The 19732-nt window shown below is 47.3% G+C and overlaps 3 protein-coding genes across 3 annotated transcripts in view; 2 read left to right on the top strand and 1 right to left on the bottom strand.

Annotated features, from left to right (window-relative positions):
* Window positions 1–6310: 6310 nt before the first annotated feature.
* pnkp (polynucleotide kinase 3'-phosphatase) lies at window positions 6311–15888 on the bottom strand. The gene is made up of 18 exons (XM_060075464.1): window positions 15764–15888; window positions 14805–14905; window positions 14669–14715; window positions 14297–14575; window positions 13860–14159; window positions 13184–13263; window positions 13027–13084; window positions 12254–12361; window positions 12077–12148; window positions 11875–11923; window positions 11547–11617; window positions 11213–11305; window positions 10979–11075; window positions 9703–9764; window positions 7555–7664; window positions 7314–7401; window positions 7118–7185; window positions 6311–6799 (listed from the first exon to the last, which is right to left on the bottom strand). The coding sequence occupies exons 1-18, from the start codon at window positions 15871–15873 to the stop codon at window positions 6679–6681; spliced, it is 1914 nt and encodes a 637-aa protein (XP_059931447.1). The 5' UTR covers window positions 15874–15888; the 3' UTR covers window positions 6311–6678.
* LOC132474655 (TRPM8 channel-associated factor homolog) overlaps window positions 15139–19732 on the top strand; it is a 27175-nt gene continuing 22581 nt past the window's right edge. The window contains exon 1 of the mRNA XM_060075463.1: window positions 15139–15150. The gene's annotated coding sequence lies outside the window, so the exon portion shown is untranslated. The remainder of the gene's footprint in view (window positions 15151–19732) is intronic.
* Window positions 15723–19732, top strand: part of LOC132474654 (TRPM8 channel-associated factor homolog) — a 13039-nt gene continuing 9029 nt past the window's right edge. The window contains exons 1-7 of the mRNA XM_060075459.1: window positions 15723–15863; window positions 16153–16985; window positions 17229–17445; window positions 17825–18122; window positions 18451–18752; window positions 19272–19446; window positions 19565–19656. Of these exons, the coding sequence (XP_059931442.1) occupies window positions 16348–16985; window positions 17229–17445; window positions 17825–18122; window positions 18451–18752; window positions 19272–19446; window positions 19565–19656 (1722 nt within the window). The 5' untranslated portion in view covers window positions 15723–15863; window positions 16153–16347. The remainder of the gene's footprint in view (window positions 15864–16152; window positions 16986–17228; window positions 17446–17824; window positions 18123–18450; window positions 18753–19271; window positions 19447–19564; window positions 19657–19732) is intronic.

Raw genomic sequence — 19732 nt, 5'->3', positions numbered from 1 at the left:
TCTAGCGACTTTATAAACACCAAAATGAATTGTTCACATCATTGTGCACTTTCACATTTTAGCAAAAGAAAGGAGGATGCCTTACTGCTTTCATCTTTACTAACATTTAAGTAAAAATTAGACTGGAGAAAATTCAATGTGCCGCTACCATACAGTCTTTGACCGCTGACAGCCAGCTACGGAAACATTTAAGGAAGTTTTCCTTCACTTGAATGATCTTGAATGCTCAAAAAAAGTATATACATTTTCAACAGATTATGCAAACTGAAAATAATATTTTTATTTTTCTAACTTGGCATCTAATTACGCTTTTCCACTATGGTCACTGACATACTCTTAATCCGCTTTTTGCTTCGTTATCCAGTGGAGATTTAAGTACCACTCGATGTAGCTGTTTGTCATGGCAACGCCACATGAAAGCAACGCCTCACATTCCCCGTTCGTCAGCTACCAAAGAGAGGAACGTCTGCACCTCAATAGCTAACCACAACATGTTTTTTTCGGTTTGCCATGTTCTTGCTCCAGAGGGCACATCATCATCATCAGGGGCAACCTAGGGCACTCATTAATTTTTGTTCATGTGTGAAGGGCAGCCAATAAGGCACTTTCTCTCATTTTCACCACCATAGGACACTAGAAGGGCACCAGACGGGCGGAAGAGCACTAGAAGGGCACTATAAGGACCAGACGAGCAGAGGGCACTATCAGGGCACTAGAAGGGCACTGGAAGGGCATTGGAAGGGCACTAGAAGGACCAGACGGGCAGAAGGGTACTAGAAGGGCACTAGAAGGGCACTAGAAGGGCACTAGAAGGACCAGACGGGCAGAGGGGGACTATCAGGGTACTAGAAGGGCACTAGAAGGGCACTGGAAGGGCACTAGAAGGACCAGACGGGCAGAAGGGCACTATCAGGGTACTAGAAGGGCACCAGATGGGCAGAAGGGCACTTGAAGGACCAGACGGGCAGAAGGGGACTATCAGGGCACTAGAAGGAACAGACGGGCAGAAGGGGACTATCAGGGCACCAGACGGGCAGAAGGGCACTATCAGGGTACTAAAGGGGGCACTAAAAGCGCACCAGACGGGCAGAAGGGGACTATAAGGGCACTCATTAAGGCACGTCATTGAATTTTATTGTTCTAGAACTAGGGATGCAAACAATTAATCGATTATCGATTAATTGTCGATAAGAGATTACTCGATTAAAATAAATTACTTGCAATTAATCGCATTTTTAACCCGTAATTCCCCAACCGTCCACGTGAGGGCGCGCTTGACGCCAGACGTACTTGACGCACGCGCGGGAACACAAGCGGGAACACAAGCGAAGCAGGACAAGACAAACGAAAAGCGGGACACTGACACGATGAAGAGGGCAAAACGGAGTGCAGTATGGAGCCACTTTAAGTTGGTTAATGACGACAGACGCCAAATGCACAATATGTGGAAGTATTTTAAAGTACCTCAACTAAGCTACTTCGTTGAATTACCACCTAAATGTGTCACATTCAGAAGGAAATTCAGCTTCTCAGAAGAATTGCCGCTTATCAATTAATCGATCATCGATCGATAAGATGAAACAACTATCGATTAATGAATTACTCGATAATTTGCATCCCTATCTAGAACACAAGGACACATCATCATAATTTATTGGATGAAGGAGCACCCTAGAGGGCACCTAATCATGTTTTGCACGTGAAAATGGCACTCTTGAAGGGCACTTTAGCGCGCTTTTTCAACCATTGAGCCACGAGGGGGGGGGCAGTCGCCCCCCCCCTGAGTCCGCCACTGTCTATGGTCGATACGTCAAGTGTCGATACGTCATCTGTAGGCGCAGGACCCCGAGCCGATCTGGCAGCCGAACACATCTGGGGGGTATACCAGACCACGTCTCATATTAGACATTCTCTGGGTATACCACGAACCTCACTGAACATACCCAGGCTTTCTTGGGAAAACCTGGTTCGACAGAGCCGCAACTCGCAATCGGGAGTTAAATGGTACCACAACGCTCACTTTATATTTAATTAGTTGAACCAGGTTCTATTTCATGTAGGCTACGCCGTCTAAGCTTCACCTTATGGGCTTGTCCCGTGCGTGCGCGGGACTGAAAATTTCAAACTATGCACCAATCAGCGTGGGCACCGCCCACATTTCCCACGGTATCGTGTCTATATAACGCGGTGTATACCGTCGCTCATCCTCCCTTTTCTTTCAGCACTTGTGCTTATCAGCGGAAAATCGAGAATACATTAAGATGACTTCGACAAAACGGATCTCCCAAGCCGGTGGCAGCGGCTGAAAAGGACCTAGCTCCAGGAGCACTCTCAGGTGGCCCTGAAGAGGGCCGTTTGGAAAAACGGCCCTCTTCAGGGCCACCTGAGAGTGCTCCTGGAGCTAGGTCCTTTTCAGGACCTCTATGCGCCTCCTGTCCCGCCTCCCTGGCACCGGGTGACGGGCACTTGGCGTGCTTTCGGTGCCTCGGCGCCGACCACCCCGCGGCTGCTATGGCGGCCCCCGTCTCCTGTGTCGCCTGCCGGGAGCTGCCTGAAGAGGGGATCCTCTCCAGGCATCTCTTCTTTTCTCCTGCGGTGGACCTCGCTGACGCCATCGACCTGTTCACGGCCGGCCCTGATGTGGACGACGACGACGGCATCATCGACGCCGACGACGCCTCCATGGACGACGTCTTCGGCGTCCGGTTTTTCCCGCTCCCGGGTTACAACCGCCACCGTCGTCCAACGTGGGAAACCGCGCCGGATGGCCGATCTCTTCTGGAGATCATGGGTGAGGCGGCGGCCATCAAGGGGATTCCCATGCCAGCCCCGCCTCTCGTCCCCGTATCTGATGATATGCAGGGCGAGTGCTTTCGCACCCCATCTTCTTCCCGGCGGGCTACCCAGTGCCCCCTGTTCCCGCCTGTGCAGCACCTGTTCACCGCTGCCGGTGGGGACCCTGAAGGCCCCGGTGAAAATCCTTCACGGATTTCACCAACGTGCAGGGGTGGGGCGATACTCAGGCGAGGGGGATCCCTCGCCTGGAGCCTCCCCTGGCAGCGCTTCTCAGTCCGGGCGCCGGACTGAGAAGCCTCCAGAGACAGATTGTCGGCGATGTGTTCTACCATCGTGGTTGGACAACACGTTGAGATGGGGCCGCCATCCCATACAGTTCAAGCGTCGTCCCCCACCCTTTATGGGGTTGGTGGAGACCACGCTACGGGACCCGGCTGCGAGCACGGCTCTGGCATCACTGTCGTTCCCCCCCACGAGTCTCACCTAGGGTTTTATTCCCGCTACTTCCTGGTTTCCAAGAAGTCAGGGGAAAAGAGACCTATTCTGGATCTTCGCGTGTTCAACAGATTCGTTGCCGCGAGGAAATTCAGAATGCTCACTGTCAGAGCGTTGCTCCGTTGTGTGAGAGAGGGCAATTGGTTCACATCCCTGGATCTCAAGGATGCTTACTTCCACGTCCCTGTTCGGCGTTCTGATCATGGAGGCGGCCCCCCGGAATGCTGGGACCGGCCTGGACCCCGCTTCCTCCCGGCCTGCTGGTGGGAGGAGCCCGTGAGAATCGCCCCGAACCGGGAAAGATTCTCACGGACAGACTGTTGTTCCTTAGGCCACCTGCGTCCTACGCTTGTGGTGCGTTCCTCCATGTTGCCTCTTTCCCCCCCTCAGCCCGGTGGCTGTAGGGTGGCGGTCGGACGGCGTGTTCACATGGCCTCTGGTTCACCTGCTTCTAAGAAGCTGCGTCCCTTGGAGCCTCGTGGACGGATCAGAGACTCGTTGCACGAGCCCTTGGATACGGCCGCTTGTACCGGTCTCCTGGTTCCCCACATTATCCCCTCTACCTCCCTTCAACAGTTTGTGGGAGGTGAGGAGACGGGTCCACAAGCTGTGGCTACAGCCTGCGGACAGCGCATGCGCACAGGTGCGGCGGCCGGACGGCTCGCTCCCTGTTCAGCGGGCACGAGCGCGATGTCTAGACAGCTCGTTGTTTTTACAGCGGCTGGTTCTGGTACGTCTCCTACGCTGGCTGAGCCTCCTCCCTTTCATGGGAAGCCCCCCTTGGTTCACACGCAGTGTGGAGGTGGTAGGGGCCGAGGAATATGGGTTATTCCTGGACGGTCTTCCTCAGCTGTCGGCTCGCCCTCTCTCCGACCGCTATGCGTGTTGGCAAGAGTGGTGCATTCTGCCATCGTGGTTGGACACCACGTTGAGATGGGGCCATCCCATACAGTTCAAGCGTCGTTCCCCACCCTTTATGGGGTTGGTGGAGACCACGCTACGGGACCCGGCTGCGAGCACGGCTCTGGCAGCAGAGGTGGCATGTCTCTTGGTGAAGGGGGCCATCACTGTCGTTCCCCCCAACGAGTCTCACCTAGGGTTTTATTCCCGCTACTTCCTGGTTTCCATGAAGTCAGGGGAAAAGAGACCTATTCTGGATCTTCGCGTGTTCAACAGATTCATTGCCACGAGAAAGTTCAGAATGCTCACTGTCGGAGCGTTGTTCCGGTGTGTGAGAGAGGGCGATTGGTTCACATCCCTGGATCTCAAGGATGCTTACTTCCACGTCCCTGTTCGGCAGGCGCACAGGAAGTTTCTCCGCTCTGCCTTTATGGGGATGGCGTACGAGTACCAGTGTCTGCAGTTTGGCTACTCCCTGGCTCCGCGCACCTTCTCAAGTGTGTGGAGACGGCGTTGGAACCGCTCAGGCGTCAGGGAAAGAGGATTCTCTTCTACCTAGACGACCTGCTTATTCTGAGCAACTCAGAGGAGACCGCGAGAAGGGACACCATGTTGGTAATAAACCATCTCTCCTTCCTGGGTTTTGCCATCAACTGGGAGAAGAGCTCCCCGCTCCCCAGCCGGCAGACAGTCTACTCGGGGCTTTGCCTAAGCCCAGCCACCATGACTGCGATGCTTTCGCCTCCTCGGCGAGACGCCATCCTGTCAGCGCTCTCCCGTTTTCACGTTCGCAGAAACGTGACCGCACTGTCCACCATGCGCCTGTTAGGGCTGAGGGCAGCTGCCCACCCCGTGGTCCCCCTGGGTCTGCTTTTTATGCGCAGACTCCAGCGGTGGTTTGCTCGCCAACGGTTGGACCCCAGGCAACACAAGCTCAGGGTGCTCCTCGTTCCCCTTTCGATGTCGCCAGATCTGGAATATTGGAAAAGACCCTCCGCCCTTCTCAGGGGTATTCCCCTGGGCAGGGTGGCGTCCTACGTTGTGGTCTTCACAGATGCCTCGTTGACGGGTTGGGGAGGAACGTGCCTCTCACTCGGTCGGAGACGAGTGGCGCACGCCCCCTGCAGCACACATAAATGTGTTGGAGCTCGACGCTGTGAGGAAAGTGCTGTTGCATTTCTTTCACCTGGTGCGCGGCCGCCACGTTCTGATCAGGACAGACAGCGTGTCGGCGGCGGAGTACATCAACAGACAGGGGGGAGTCCGCTCCCCTGCTCTCCACCGAAAGGCGGTCGAGCTCTGGCTTTGGGCTCATCAGTATCTCCTCAGTCTGAGAGCCCTGCATATCGAGTGGCGGTTAAATCCGGACATTGTCAAACTGATCTGGCAGAGGTTCGGGACGGCGCAGGTGGACCTCTGCGCGTCCAGGGAGAACACACACTGCAGGTGGTGGTTCTCCCTCAGCCCTCGGGATCTCCCCCCGTTGGGGGTAGATGCGGTGGCACACACACCTTGGCCGCGGGCTCTCTTGTATGCGTTTCCCCCGCTCCAGCTGATCCTTCCTCTTCTGGAACGGGTCAGACAGGAGAGACTGTCCCTGATATTAGTGGCCCTGGAGAACTGATCAGCTCTGTCAGAATTCTGACTTTAAAGTCAGAACTACGGGTACCTGTAAGGACCAACCTCTGTGGGAGAGACACTTTGGTTTATGCAGTAGGAGGAAGAAGAAGCCATTTCGTTAATGGAAGACCTAAAGGTGAGTGAAACTTGCACCAAAACAACACATGTTCGAGTTTCACTCACCTTTTGGTCTTTGGTCTCTCTATGCAAATATGGGCAAAGTATCATGACTGTAACTCAAAGGGGTAAGGAGATATGCCTGTTCAAAGTTAGCATTTTTGAACTATGGTTAAACGCCATCTTTGGCCCGATCAGTGTAGTTTTTCTTCTTTCTTAATATTTAGCCAGCATCTAGAGCTGTGGAAACTTTCATAAAACGCGACAGCAGTTTTTGCTGTGTGGGTCATTCTGGTGGAGTAAAAAAGACAGACAAATACAACGGGTTGCCTCGCACTTTGTGCTTGGTCCCCTAATCTTAATTAAATCCTTGAGCTTGAAAAATTTTCCAAAATGAGGTCTTTATTTTCATAAAATAATACAAATGCTTTTTCCCAGGACAGACAGTTCTGGTCCACATCAACACACTGAAGTCCTGGTTAACAAAAGGTTCTGGTAGATCATTTTCTTGTTAACTTTTCTTGTTAAGAAGGCATGTAAATGAATGAACAAAAAACGTTTTTTTGTTCAACCAACTCACATTTGGTTGAAAAAGACGGAAAAACGGTTGTTAACATACCGGTGCTTGTATTAAGCATTGGTTTTTAGTGAACAGCAACATCATTACATCTTGTTGATACCATGTGTAGCACTCTCATGGTTGAAGAACAGTCGTAGAGATCCAGGGCTCATGTAGGGCCAACCTTTCAATTAGCCTTCAGAAAACAGTCTGAACAGGCTTTCTGATTTGCTGTCTTTGAAGTCGGGGACAAAGTGGATCTGAAGGACCTCGGAGAAGCCCTCGGAGAGATCTGGAGCCACGTGGTGTTTCCTGTCGACCAGTCGAGTAGAGTTAGAGGGGAGGGTAAAAATCATTACATGTAGGCCCCACATAAAATAATCATATTGCCCAAAATATGAACCCTAACAAACTAAACCAAACTTCTTCCAGGTCATACAACCAGGAGGTTCTTTGAAATGGACACACTGATCTTTATCCAAATACAGAATACACAAGCATGAATTCAATCAGAAGTACGGTGGTGCAGATGGTGGATCTTTCTCAACTTCCCATGCGAGCAGCCATAGACCATGCAGCTCTGCACAGCAAGGCCGGGTGGCGCAACTTCTCAGCCAGCAAAATACTCACTTGTAGCTATGGAAGATCATGTCGTTGACCTTGACGTGTTTGACATCTGATGGGGCCATCTCACGAAACTGCAAACCAACAGGAAGAGCACACAAGGTCAGTTATTTTGCAAGGAACGTTTAACCAGACAAAAGCTATGAAGAAGGGGAACTAATTTAGGGAGGCCCTATAAAGAGCAATAGGGATATGTATATACTCTGTTATTGTGCTTGGCCTGCTCCAGTGATGCCGAGAAGTGAAAACAGCGGCATGGGACACCCGATGCTTTGGCCACATCTATGTATCTGGAAATAAAAGAAAAACATGAAGAATCTCACACACACACACACACACACACACACACACACACACACACACACACACACACACACACACACACACACACACACACACACACACACACACACACACACACACACACACACCTCGTAAATTACCTTTTGCGCGACTCTGGGTCCGGGTTGGTGTTGTCAACGGCAGCACTTCGGCCCTCTCTCAGAGCCCGCTCACATGCAGTCACACAGCTCTGCCACGAACCCAGTGTGTCCTGACACAAGCACGCACACATAAAGCCAAACTCAGAATAAACTTTCTTAATATTATCATCTTGCTTAATATGACTGATCTCGAACGTATAGCAGGATATTAGGAATGACCTAATCATCATCCGGATCCAGCAGTCCTATCTTTAAGCAGAACCTCACACAACCTCCAATCGTCAATTCAACAACCCATGACCCACAACATCTATGTGGATGTTGGGCTGCATTTGACATGTGTGTGACATGGCTCTGAAACTGTGCCCTCATGTTGGCCACCGCTAACTAGGGGTGCAACGGTACACGTATTTGTACCGACCCGTCGCGGTACAGGCACTTCGGTGCGGTTAGAGGTGTACCGCGATACGTAAATGTGGCGTACATAGCGTTAGTATGGTGAATGTAAAGGCTTGTTTTGCGATGCAGAATTTAAAGCTTGAAGTCGGAGTTCCACCCGGACCGTTTAGCCAAAGTATAGTACTCCGACTCTGTAATCCGACTCCGTTGCTACGGAGACCCCTCAGCAGCTCTCCGTTGGGATGTACGCAATGCAATTCGCCGCCAGATCTATCTTATATGTTGACTACAAACCATGTAAGCAGTGTTATAAATAAACTTCCAAAGCTTTTCAAATCTTATTTGGTGTTATATTGGTCCTTAAGGTGCAAAGTAACAATGTACAAAGTAATTAAGGTGCAAAGTCAAACCGGAGAAGTGATTCAGGAAAGGATTTTGTTAGAGGACCAATGATCACAGCCCTTACCGTCTCCGTTGCATCGACCAATAGGTCCATGGCGTCGACGGATAGTTAAAAAATATTGGATGCGCACGTAAGCTATGGAGAGGGCTCTCCGTGTCTATGTACAGCACTTTAACATGCACACTCTAGGGATAGGCAACAATCGTTGAATAGTCGAATAGTCTGAGTCACGTAGAATATCGAATAATGAACGTGACTATCGTTATTTATTACACGGCTCTTCTCAATGCTGTTGAACGCTCTGTTGACCTGCATGGGCCTTCACAACTTCCGGTGTTGAATAGCGTCCTCGGTTGCTAAGCGCGTCAACCTCTTTGGCAGACTGTTTCTCTGCTGATCAACACTACGAATGCTCAGCTGGTAACAAATAAATTGTAAAAATAAGTGAAGTTTGACGTGTCTAGTCCACCGTCATGCAGGCTGTGTTCAGTTAAATAAATAAATAAATAAATAAATAGCGATCCATTTTCGGCGCATGTAGGTCTATCTGCCTAAGCCCACGTTGAAATAATTTTGATGTTGATTGTTGATGGCGCAGTTGTTGAAATAAACAGATTGATTTCATACAAATCATAAAAGCCTGTGTCATTGTGTGTGCGTGCATCCGAGGTGCGTGCGTGTGTGGGTGGGGGGTTCTTGATTGACAGATTTTCTAATTTTATTTGAATACTTCTCACCGAATAGTATTTTTGCCAGAAATGCTCATCCCTAGCACACGCATTTGAAAAGGCACCATCCAGGTGTTGCTGTGGAAAAAAAAAAACGAGCTGTGCAAACCCAGCTCACGACACTATTTCAACAACCCCTGTCTGGGAATTCACAAATGCAAATGCTATAACCAAGTTTATTGGTGTTTTCATTGCTACTGATCTACGGCCATTCTCTGTTGTTGATAAACAAGTTTACCGTACCGTACCCTACCTTAAAAACCGAGGTACGCACCGAACCGTTAACCTAGCTTAGCGGTAACCTACCGTTAACCTAGTTTAGCGTTGATTCTAATAAACATTGAGATTGTGTAATTGCTCTTAAATTTTTAAGTTTCTTACACTTCATTAGTGTAACATTTTTATTATTGTTTGAAAAAATTGGGTAACCTTCATTCTGAAATTTTCCACAGACGTTGTGCATTGGTTGTGTAGTTGGTTGAAAAATACCCCCCTCTTGTGTTAATTGGTTGTAATAACATTGTTTCATGAGGTGACTGACAAACCATGCCGAATGTGGAGGCCTTTAATCCAACATGCTGAATTGTAAATACTTCTACCAGTAGACGGAGCACTCACCCTGTTAATGTAAACATAGCCCTTTGGAACAACATGGGTGTGAAAGAAGGTGGATTTCCCAGCTGCAATAAAAACAGAAAAAAGCAAACAGGTGAGGAAAAATTGTCCAGAGAAAATAACGAGAAGACAAGTTAGGAATTCAAACCAAAAGAAGATTGACCTGAGACATCTCACATTTACAAATGCTTCCCAATAGAGTCGAATAGATATTTAGAAATATATCCAACTGTTTGGAAATATTAAAAAACAGGTAATAAACTGCGTGGCCAGTGGAGCTCTGAGGTGGGAATAACGCACATACACTGTATATAATATAGGTTACCCTGACTTTCAATATGTACAAAATGTGGTGGAAACTATTGCTGACAATTTCCTATTCAGCCCCCGTGTCCTTCACAGGCCTGTAATAAGCCTGTCCAATTATTTAATTTGGCTTGAATTTAATTATTGGACGACACTGGCTGTCTACCTGCAGGCCTACTTGTTTGCACTATTTCCATTCCCTCATTGAGCAGAACCTTCCCAATCTATTCTCCAATCCAGCCTATGGCTAAAGCCTGCGAGCTAGTCCCGGGTTTTGGGGGAGTGGCTTCGGAGGGATCCTTTTGGTGGAATTCTATCAACAAACCAGATTACCCTAGCAGATTTCCCCATGGTTGCCTAGCCTAGCTTTATGGTGTGTTCCAGAATCCTCAGACGCCAGCCTTCCGAATTGCACGTTTGACGTCACTTCCGGGCTCGGAGCATTCATAGCGTTCCTGTTCGTCTTTGTGATTGTGGCATGAAATTGGCTAGTCGTTGTTTATTGTTAGCTACATTAGCCGCTTTAGCAAACCAACCCGAAAACAAACACATCTTTACATTGTTTGCACGCACAGCAAGACCATGCAATGTATAAATTGGTGACTGTAATAAAGTAGCAATGTAATCAAGTGTGTAAGAGCATTTAAATTGACATTAAAAAGGACCTACGTGATACAAATACAAAAAACATAAAATCTCTTCCCGGGCGCAGCCATTTTGTTGAAAGCGTCATCACTGCTCTCGGTCTACTCTCAGATTTTCGAAAGACGAAGACAAAAAGGGGGTGTGCCTTCGAGAAATGACGCAAGAAAGCTGGGAGATCTTCGACTTTCGACTCGGAAGTCTGGCGTTCGAGGATTCAGGAACACACCATTAGCTTTAAGCTTTAAATTAGGCAGTTTAGGAAATGTCATAAAAAGTGTGATTAACACATTGAACACTCAGCCAATCGTTTCAGTATTCTGTCACTCACACGCAGGGAAGCCTACAGCCACAATGACCTCCGTCTGGTCGGTGGTGAGGGAGGCGCTGGGGGGGTCGTACAGCCGCCCCCTAGAGTCCAACTTCCTCTGGGGGTTTGAGATGAGACACCCACACATGGTTTAGCACAGGTAATGCAGAAATGTATCGGTATGCCTCCAAATACAGGGATTCTGATTGGTCGATCAAATACTGCCATTCACTGTACACTGCAGAGATCACTCACAGGGTCCAGTTCAGGCAGGCTGTAGGGGGCGCTCTTCCATCGTAGGAAGTACTCTTCAGGCGTGTGGAACTGGAGCCCAAGGTTTAGAGCAAACTAGAGCGACAATAGGAACAGCAGGAATAGGTGGAGGTGGTAGGAAAAGTGGTAAGTCATAGTTTAATTGAATCCTTGAGGCTTGGTGTTAAAATACCAGGTTGGGCACATGCTTTATGATGACTCATTCCACCCTATTCAAGAACATTATTCACCTGGGTCAATTAGATCACCTCATGGGGTCAAGGATTTATTCAAGTGGGTGAGAGGGCAGGAGGTTGGAAACAGATGCAGGTCTCACCAATCGATCGCTGCAGGAGAAGTCCTTCTTCTTTTTGCCTGGAGCCCAGTTCACCGGGCGGCCCGCCGCATCTGGAATCAGAGACAACAGAGCAGAGCATCACACGCCCGTTTTCGTGTGTGCGCGCAGTAGGGCTTTGACTTTTGCCCAAAAATCATATTCGAAGTTTGTTTGTTTATTAAAATTAATATTCTAATATATTTGAATATTTATTAATAATATTTTGACCATTAAATGCCTTCAGTAAGACCTGGATTGGGCTTTGCGAGGTTTGTTTACCGCGTTGCTATGGTTACGATGGATACAGTGAGACATCGTGTAAACTCACCTCCGACATAAAAACTTTGACATCGATCGACAGTCACGCCACTGTTGGCCTAAAGGGAGAAAAAAATTCCCATGATTGAAAAGATGCAAGCAAGATAATACTGCAGAAGACGGACACAACGTGGTTTGATTCTTGACTCGAATATCTTCATGACCGTTACTTTTCTTTTAGGTGCTTTCGGTCATATTTTACTAAAGTTTACCTTTTCACACAGGTGTGTCCACATCCCAGTTACTGGCTTACGGAAGATTCCTGGACCAGTCGCAACAAACACCTAGACACACAGCACACGTCAGTCATAATACAGACGTCACTTTGGCTGCTGTGCACAGTAGTCTGTCAGTATGCTTGACAGCCATGTAGAACAAACGTGAACCACCTGTACAGGCAACTGAAGGCTACTGAGGATGTCCTCCACTTTGGACTTAAAGACGTTAGGGTTCAGTTTGCCTCTGGCGATCCCCATCTGGTTTGTGAAGAAAACCACCTGCAAACAAAGTGGAGGTGGAGGATTGTATTTGAAGGAATCTGCTTAAAAAGGCACCCAGTGCAACTTTCGAGGCTTAAACATAAACATTCAATTTCTAGTCTTTTTTACACGTAGTAAGTTTCAATAACTCCATACCATTACATACCGACATTTAAGCAGCAAAGATGAGACGTCGTTGTGTGGTGAGAACTGATAGAAAATCGATAACAACAACAATGCCGCCATTTTCTTTATTTTTTGTAACCTACAATAAATAAAGCAGGCTTCCAGTCAATGGAAAAATGGCTTCTCCCCACCGGCGATTGTTGTTGTTTACGATTTTCTATCAGTTCTCACCACACAACGACGTCTCATCTTTGCTCCTTGAATGTCGATATGTAATGGTATGGAGTTATTGAAACTTACTACGTGTAAAAAAGACTAGAAATTGAATGTTTAATTTTCATTGAATGTTTACATAAAGTTGCACTGGGTGCCTTTAAAGTGTTTCACAGTTTTAACAGTTCTTTGATGTGAGGCCCACAGCAGTTTGGTAACTAGGGAGACCACTTGGTTGTCACAGGGCTAAACAAAAAGGGAACCTGGGCCTTTACATTTATGTATTGTAATAACAAATGAGGAGAGTGGGCAACGAGTTCTACTGCAATGTCACTCATCCTTACCTTGTGTCCTTTTTGCAGCAAGCTAGCCAGCCTGGGCTGAATCTCAGAGAAAAGAATCCTATCAATGAAACACACAAGAAAAAGACAAAACAGTGAAGTGAACCACATAGACGAGAGAAAGACTAACCCATCACTTGGAAAGAATTGCATTTCTTACCTCCAGTCATCTGGTGCCGTAGGAAATACTTTGCCAGACTTGGTAGTGATGATACAGCCATCTATATCAAACCCAGCAATCTGTAAGAGGATAGGATATAAACAAATCATTGAACAAGATTCAGGAGATAGAAAGACAACCCCATTGTTTTGGAATTTCGATGTAGATCATTCCTGTCATACTCTAAATATACTAAATATATACGAAACTAGTGCAGTGGGTCACATGGCACCCGTCCATCATAAAGGACAAAACCATTGTGGGTGATCAACCAACGCAGCCGCAACTCTGGGCTGCACCAAAACATCCATTTCCAATATAATTTTTCAAAATGGCATCCTTGTTTTACTACTTCCTAGCGCCCACCAAGAATATAAACAATGGCAATACATAATTTTGTCTTTGGAGTCAATATACGTCACTACTCAGAGTTTATGGATAACAAAACAGTAAATCGGCGTACAAATACTCTCACGTCTCATCAAAAAGACCAAAGTGCTATATTAGCATTTTTTACATTCATGGCAGTCAGCATGCGTAATGCTCCTATGCAAAATCAGTACAAGGAATTTCTTTTTCATCAACTACACCGGTAATCGATGTTTGAGTGAAGCAAGGAGAGTGGTTTGATCATCTAGTGATCAGTATGCTGCTTTAAGACAAGGTTTCTCCTCACCTTCTCGCTGCCCCTGACCCCGGCAGCAGTGTAGAGCAGCAGGTTCCCAATCTGCTGCCAGTGGCTCTTTGGACAAACCAAGGAAGACAATGAAGGCGTTGATGCAGATGCCGCCAGGGGGCCATTGGGGCTGCTCCCCACCGTGGCTTTCTCTGCCATCTTCTGCAGCTTCCTCAATTTCTCCTCTGCCACACTCTCCTCCTCATTCTGTCTCTCAGTTGTTCCCCAGGTGTCGGAATCTGCCTCATCTCTCCTCTGGCGCTTCATGTCATTGTATCCCCCGTCCGGGCTCAGCGACCTCTTAAGTGTGAAGAACATATGGAGCCATACAAACATTATACTATGTAGGACACTGTAAACAAATAATTTGTTTTATTGCATGTGTGCATGTGTATGTTGAATTTGGATATTGGACCAAACATGACCCAATATTGTACCTTCACAGGAGAGGAGCCAAAGAAATCTTTGATACTACGTTTTGATCCGAAGCTTGTTGGCGTCTCTTTCCCTTTTCCGTTCCTTGCTCCTTTGGTCTTATCGCTTGCTTTCAGACTTCCCAGTGCACCGCTAGAGATGCTTCCATTGGAGCTTAAATTGTAATGGAGTTTAAATGGATGACTCTGGTTAACCAAGAAGAGGGTGCCTCCCTGGGAGAGCTTTCCTGATTGTCCTCTGACCAGCTTCTCGCTGTCCAGGAAACAGGGGTTAGCGCCCAGCTGCAAAATAAAAAGGTTTTATAGTATTTAGACATATGCATGGAAAACAATCACACATATTTGGACGTTGATTTAGAGGCGTGTATCTCAAACCTGGGTGATGAGTACATCTTTTCTCTCGTAACATGCCACCAATTTAACTAAAAAATAAAAGGTAAAAATATCAACATCCTACAAACACGTCTATTTACAAGCATGTATTTCCAACACACAAGAGACTCATTCTTACCCTGGTGCCTGGAACACTTTCTGTCAGTGACACCGCTCTCTGGACCTCGACCCAGGATCACAGCTCGTCCGTCCGCCAGAGGGACAGAAGCCCCCAAATCGCTTACAAGTGTGCAGGACATCGGGGGGAAAGGAGAGAACAGGATAAATGCATGCAGTACCACCGTTTTATGAAAGGAATATAGGATATTTTAATGGCACATTAGCTTCATGTTGTTTAGAAACACGGACAACTAATAATCGCTCGGCCGATAGAGCTTCTTGTGTTCAGCGGGTGTGTCCGGAAAATAGATCCGTGTAGAAACGAAAGATATGTGGTCCACGGTTTTAGGTTCCGCTATTGGGTTGTCAATACCATTACCAATCCGCTTTGTATCATAATTTGGTCTAAGTTCTTGCAAAGAACAGCTCTCCAAATATATTTATGTTAAACTGGTTTGTTTGGGTTATTTATTTCGTTTTAGGGTTTAACGTTAGACCAACAGCAAGCTCAGTGCGTTTACCATTTTCGAAATTTACATGAATCTACCTCACTTATGTTATGCTAGTTATGGACTCGTTGGGCTGACATTAATATATAATAATATACAATAATATTAATCGCTAAGGGTTTTTTGGATTCGAGGCAGGACGGGCTGGTTTTTCAGCTGACGCATGAGTATTGTTGTCGGAAGCTTTGGAAACACCCTGTTTACTTTGAAAGGTGAGAAGTTAGTGGCCGAAACTCGACAAAGTAAAATTGACAATTTAATAAATATTAACCGGTTGTTGAATGCGGTCTTTCTCAAAACACCCTTTGGGTAAACATGAACTAACAATTTCCGTGGTCTGTGAAAAAGGTTTGTTCCGCAACCCCTGTTGTCCTGGGAAGATTATCCTCCACCACATATTCCACAGGGAGACAGGTTTCACGAGTACCATGATTGACGTCACGGAAGCGTCAACGTCACCTGTCTTTACCTGTTCTGTCTCGTGGTGTGGATCAAGCACTTGCGTTCACTTAGTTGTTCCCGTACCGGTGCTGCTCTGGAGCAAAGGGAGGCAGGACCACATCCTGGAGGTAAACACATTTGTCTTGGTTGGTTATTATTAAGATGTGCGATGTTAATGTGTTGTAAATGCATTATGCCTCTACTATGTCTGTGCCTTCCATACGCATGCAAAACCACATTTTACAAAGTTGACATAATGAATTGTGACAGTACGTTAATGGAGGCCAATGTCAACATCTATAGTAATAGTTATGGTTGAGTTTTATGTTCTTAAAGCACATATTTATGTTTTTATAGAAACATAAAAGACAAACTGAGTTACATTTTATGAGTTTTATTATGTGCTCTCCATTCCAGGAACTACGACTACCTTACGCTTCACCAAATAAGAACAAGGATACTACATCTGCTTCACCAAGCTTTCAGCTTTGATCTAACAACCAGGGTCAGAGCCCTTTAAATTGGGCGCAACCTTTGCTCCAGTTGTCCCGCCTACACACTTCACACTCCCATAACCCTCAGAGTATTGCTCCACCCCACCCCAGCCTAATTATGGGCACCCTGTCTCACCATGAGAAGGCCTACATCTCCTTAACCTCAGGCCTGAAAGAGCTAGACCTTCGAGGGCCGGCCATCCCAAGCGACCTGGTCCTGATAGGAGACCACGCCTTCCCTCTGGCCATGAACGCCCAAGGCCAGGTGCTGATGGCTGCCTCCCTCTTTGGGCGTGGACGCATGGTAGTCCTGGGTCACGAGAGCTACCTGACTGCCTTCCCCGCCCTGGTGGAGAACGCCCTCACCTGGCTCAGGGGCGATGGATCTGAAAACCCCCTGGTTGGTATTCACCAGAGCTGTAAGCCAGTGGCGGATAACCTCTGCCGGTCCGTGTTCCAGGCCCAGATGGTGGGGGGCTTCCTCCAAGACCTGGGGGTGGGGGTGTATGTGGTGGATGCCTACAGCATGGCTCCTGATGTGAAGTCCCTGGTGGAGTTTCTGAAAGCTGGAGGGGGGCTGTTGATCGCAGGGCAGGCCTGGTCCTGGGCTGGACAACACCCCAAGCAAGACGTTCTGAAGGCCTTCCCAGGGAACCAGGTGCCCAGCGTGGCGGGGATCTACTTCTCTGAGCACTGTGGAGAGGTTGATCTTCTGCCCGTTTATCCTCAGATTCCAACCTCCTGGCTGGCTGTGGTGTAGGTTATTTGTTTGTTTTTGAGCATCAGCATTATTAGACTTGCTTGGCTTTTATCTTTACTTTATTTGACTTGGTTATAAGTGTGATACAAGACCACTCAGCATATGATGATACAGACGGGACAACGTCAAGCCAACTAATCCAGTAAAACAACGCAACAAAATATGATTTTAATTTTGTCTGTTTAGGTTAAACCCATTGTGATGTTCCTTGTTCTCTTTCATATATTTCCATAATCCAGAATTGGCAAGGACTTTAAGGATGATTTGGAGTCCCTTCTGCAGGGCGTGTCCGAGTTGGACATCAGCGGTGGCGCGATAGCCTCCGAGGTCCTCGTCCACGGCCCTCTGGCCTTCCCCATTGGCACCACCCCGGACGGACAGGCTTTCCTGGCTGGAGCCTACTATGGCCGGGGCCGGGTCATCGTGACCACACACGAGGGCTTCATGGGCCGGCAGGTGGGGTTAACAACATCTCCGCTACGGTTTGGCACTTGTGCACAACTGTTTGGATAAGGGGAATAGATTATCTGACCCAACGTAAGGCAACACAATAGGCCAGTTCAGTATCTGACAAAGGGAAGGTTGAAAAGCATGCAAGCATACAAGCTAAATTTGAGTAACTACACCGTTTTAAAAAGAAAATTACTTTTCTAATTCCCAGAAACATGATTAGTAGACTTTTTTAAATCAAAAGTACGTTGTTGCTTTGAGACGGTGCATGGTATACTGGCAAGGAGGAAAGCATTGTATCATGGCATCAGCCTTGTTTCTTGGGAGAACAGCCCGTTTACTATCGGCCTAATAAAAGCGTCCATGTCTGACTCTTTTTTTGCAGAACCTCGCTCCATTTTGGAAGAACGCTCTCCGTTGGTTGGATGAGGGCCGTAACGGGGTTTTTGGAATCCTGCCAAAACTTGACTACGCCATGACCCTGTTCAGCCAGATGGGGGTGACCTGTCAGAAGTCAGACTTCAGCAAGGACCTGAGTGTGTATGTGTGCACGACTTACAGCAACAAGCAGGCAGAGGAGATTCAGCAGTTTGTGGCTGAAGGAGGAGGCCTTCTGATTGGTGGCCATGCCTGGTACTGGGCCCAGAATCACCCGGGGCAAAGCCCAATGAAAGATTATGAAGGTAGCCAATGATGGAGTCTGCTCCCATTTTGGTCTGATATATACCTATATAGTTTGTACTGCCATCGCAGACAAGGTCGTCCAAGGCTGTTCCAAACTGACTTTCTTCAAGAGCAGTGTACTTTGTCAAATTTGAATAATTTCCCCAAAATATAAATTACATTTTCACAAATCAACAGATTGACATATCTTCCTGAAACCTTCTGATATATGTGTTTCACCTAAATCTGTTGATATAATTGTATTTTAACAAACCGATATGGCAATACACTCAGATCTTTCAGTTAATTCTGATATGCAGTGCTTCTGTATTTTGTACTGTTCACCAGGGAACCACATCCTGAACAAGATGGGCTTGAGTGTGCTGGGATCCACAGTCAAATCTGGATGCTACAAGGCTCCCGATCCCACCAAGGCCTGCAAGGACAACTATCACTTCCGCCGCATGTTGCGGCGCTTTGCCAGTCACGTGACCCAGGGGGAGGAGCTTACAGCCCACGAGCTGGTCGGTCTGAAAAAGCTAGGAGGCGACTGTGCCAGCTACCTGAACATGAAGGCCCACAACTGCCCCTCCTACACCCAGGTGCTGTCCACCCTCACTGAGATTGTGATGAGGTCCGGCATGCCAAAGGTGAGCATCCCAGGAAGGAGGATTTTGCACTTACACAAAAACACTTCCTTGACCTATCTTGTGTGTCTGCTACCCTGTACGCCTGATGTAAAACGTGTGTCTCTTCTACTGCTTATGCTCTAACAGCTTTTGTTTAAGGGATTCCTATTTTTTTCCCCCCAAATCTGACAGGTTCTATTCTATGTTGTAAAACCAAACTGACCTATTTACCATATTATAAAGGCATTGCTGATACATTTACTTTTAATATTTAAATATCTGTCTGATTCTCAATTCTCAAGTGAATTTCAAAAAAATTAAGCTAAATGCAGTCTTAAAGTCATTGTCTAGGAGGTTGACTTGGCAGTATAGATCAACATGAATATGTTTTAGTTATTCTCTTCCTCCTTGCAGATGTTGAGTGTAGTTTTGACATTATTTAGGCTAGACGTAGGAATCTAACTTTGAACATAAAGGTTATTCAGGTAAGAACATCGCTCATGTTGTCCCTGTCGGCGCTGCCCTCTGCTCTGTCCTCAGGTGTGTGGTAGCTGCCCAGTGAGCAGCCCCAAGGACCACCTCCTCCTCAGTATAGGGGCAGAGGTCTACAAGGTGTGCCCAGATCCAGACGCTCTCCTGCCCTACCTCATCGAGGACAACCCAGCCATGTGTGTGTTCTATAACTACAGGATCCCAATCAATGTCGACACCGCAGGTCAGTGGACACACGATGCTACACATGAAGTTGATCATATACGTGTGTTCACCAGGCACTCATTCCCTGTATGCTTTGCAACTGTGTGTGTGTGTGTTTGTGTTTTTGTGCGTGTTAGGTTCAGAGTGGATCAGTACTGGACTCTACCTCTCTCCTGGTATGAAGACATACATGGCTTTCCCTGCACAGATTGTCAACAAAGGATGGCATGTATGTACAGCATGTGTGGCTAATTTAGCACCACTCAAAACTAGAGATGGGAATTGATAAGAATTTCACGATTTCC

This window comes from Gadus macrocephalus, chromosome 16 (assembly GCF_031168955.1).
Source record: "Gadus macrocephalus chromosome 16, ASM3116895v1".
NCBI lineage: Eukaryota > Metazoa > Chordata > Actinopteri > Gadiformes > Gadidae > Gadus > Gadus macrocephalus.
The sequence above is the reverse complement of the archived record's forward strand: the minus strand, read 5'-3'. Positions and strand labels throughout refer to the sequence as shown.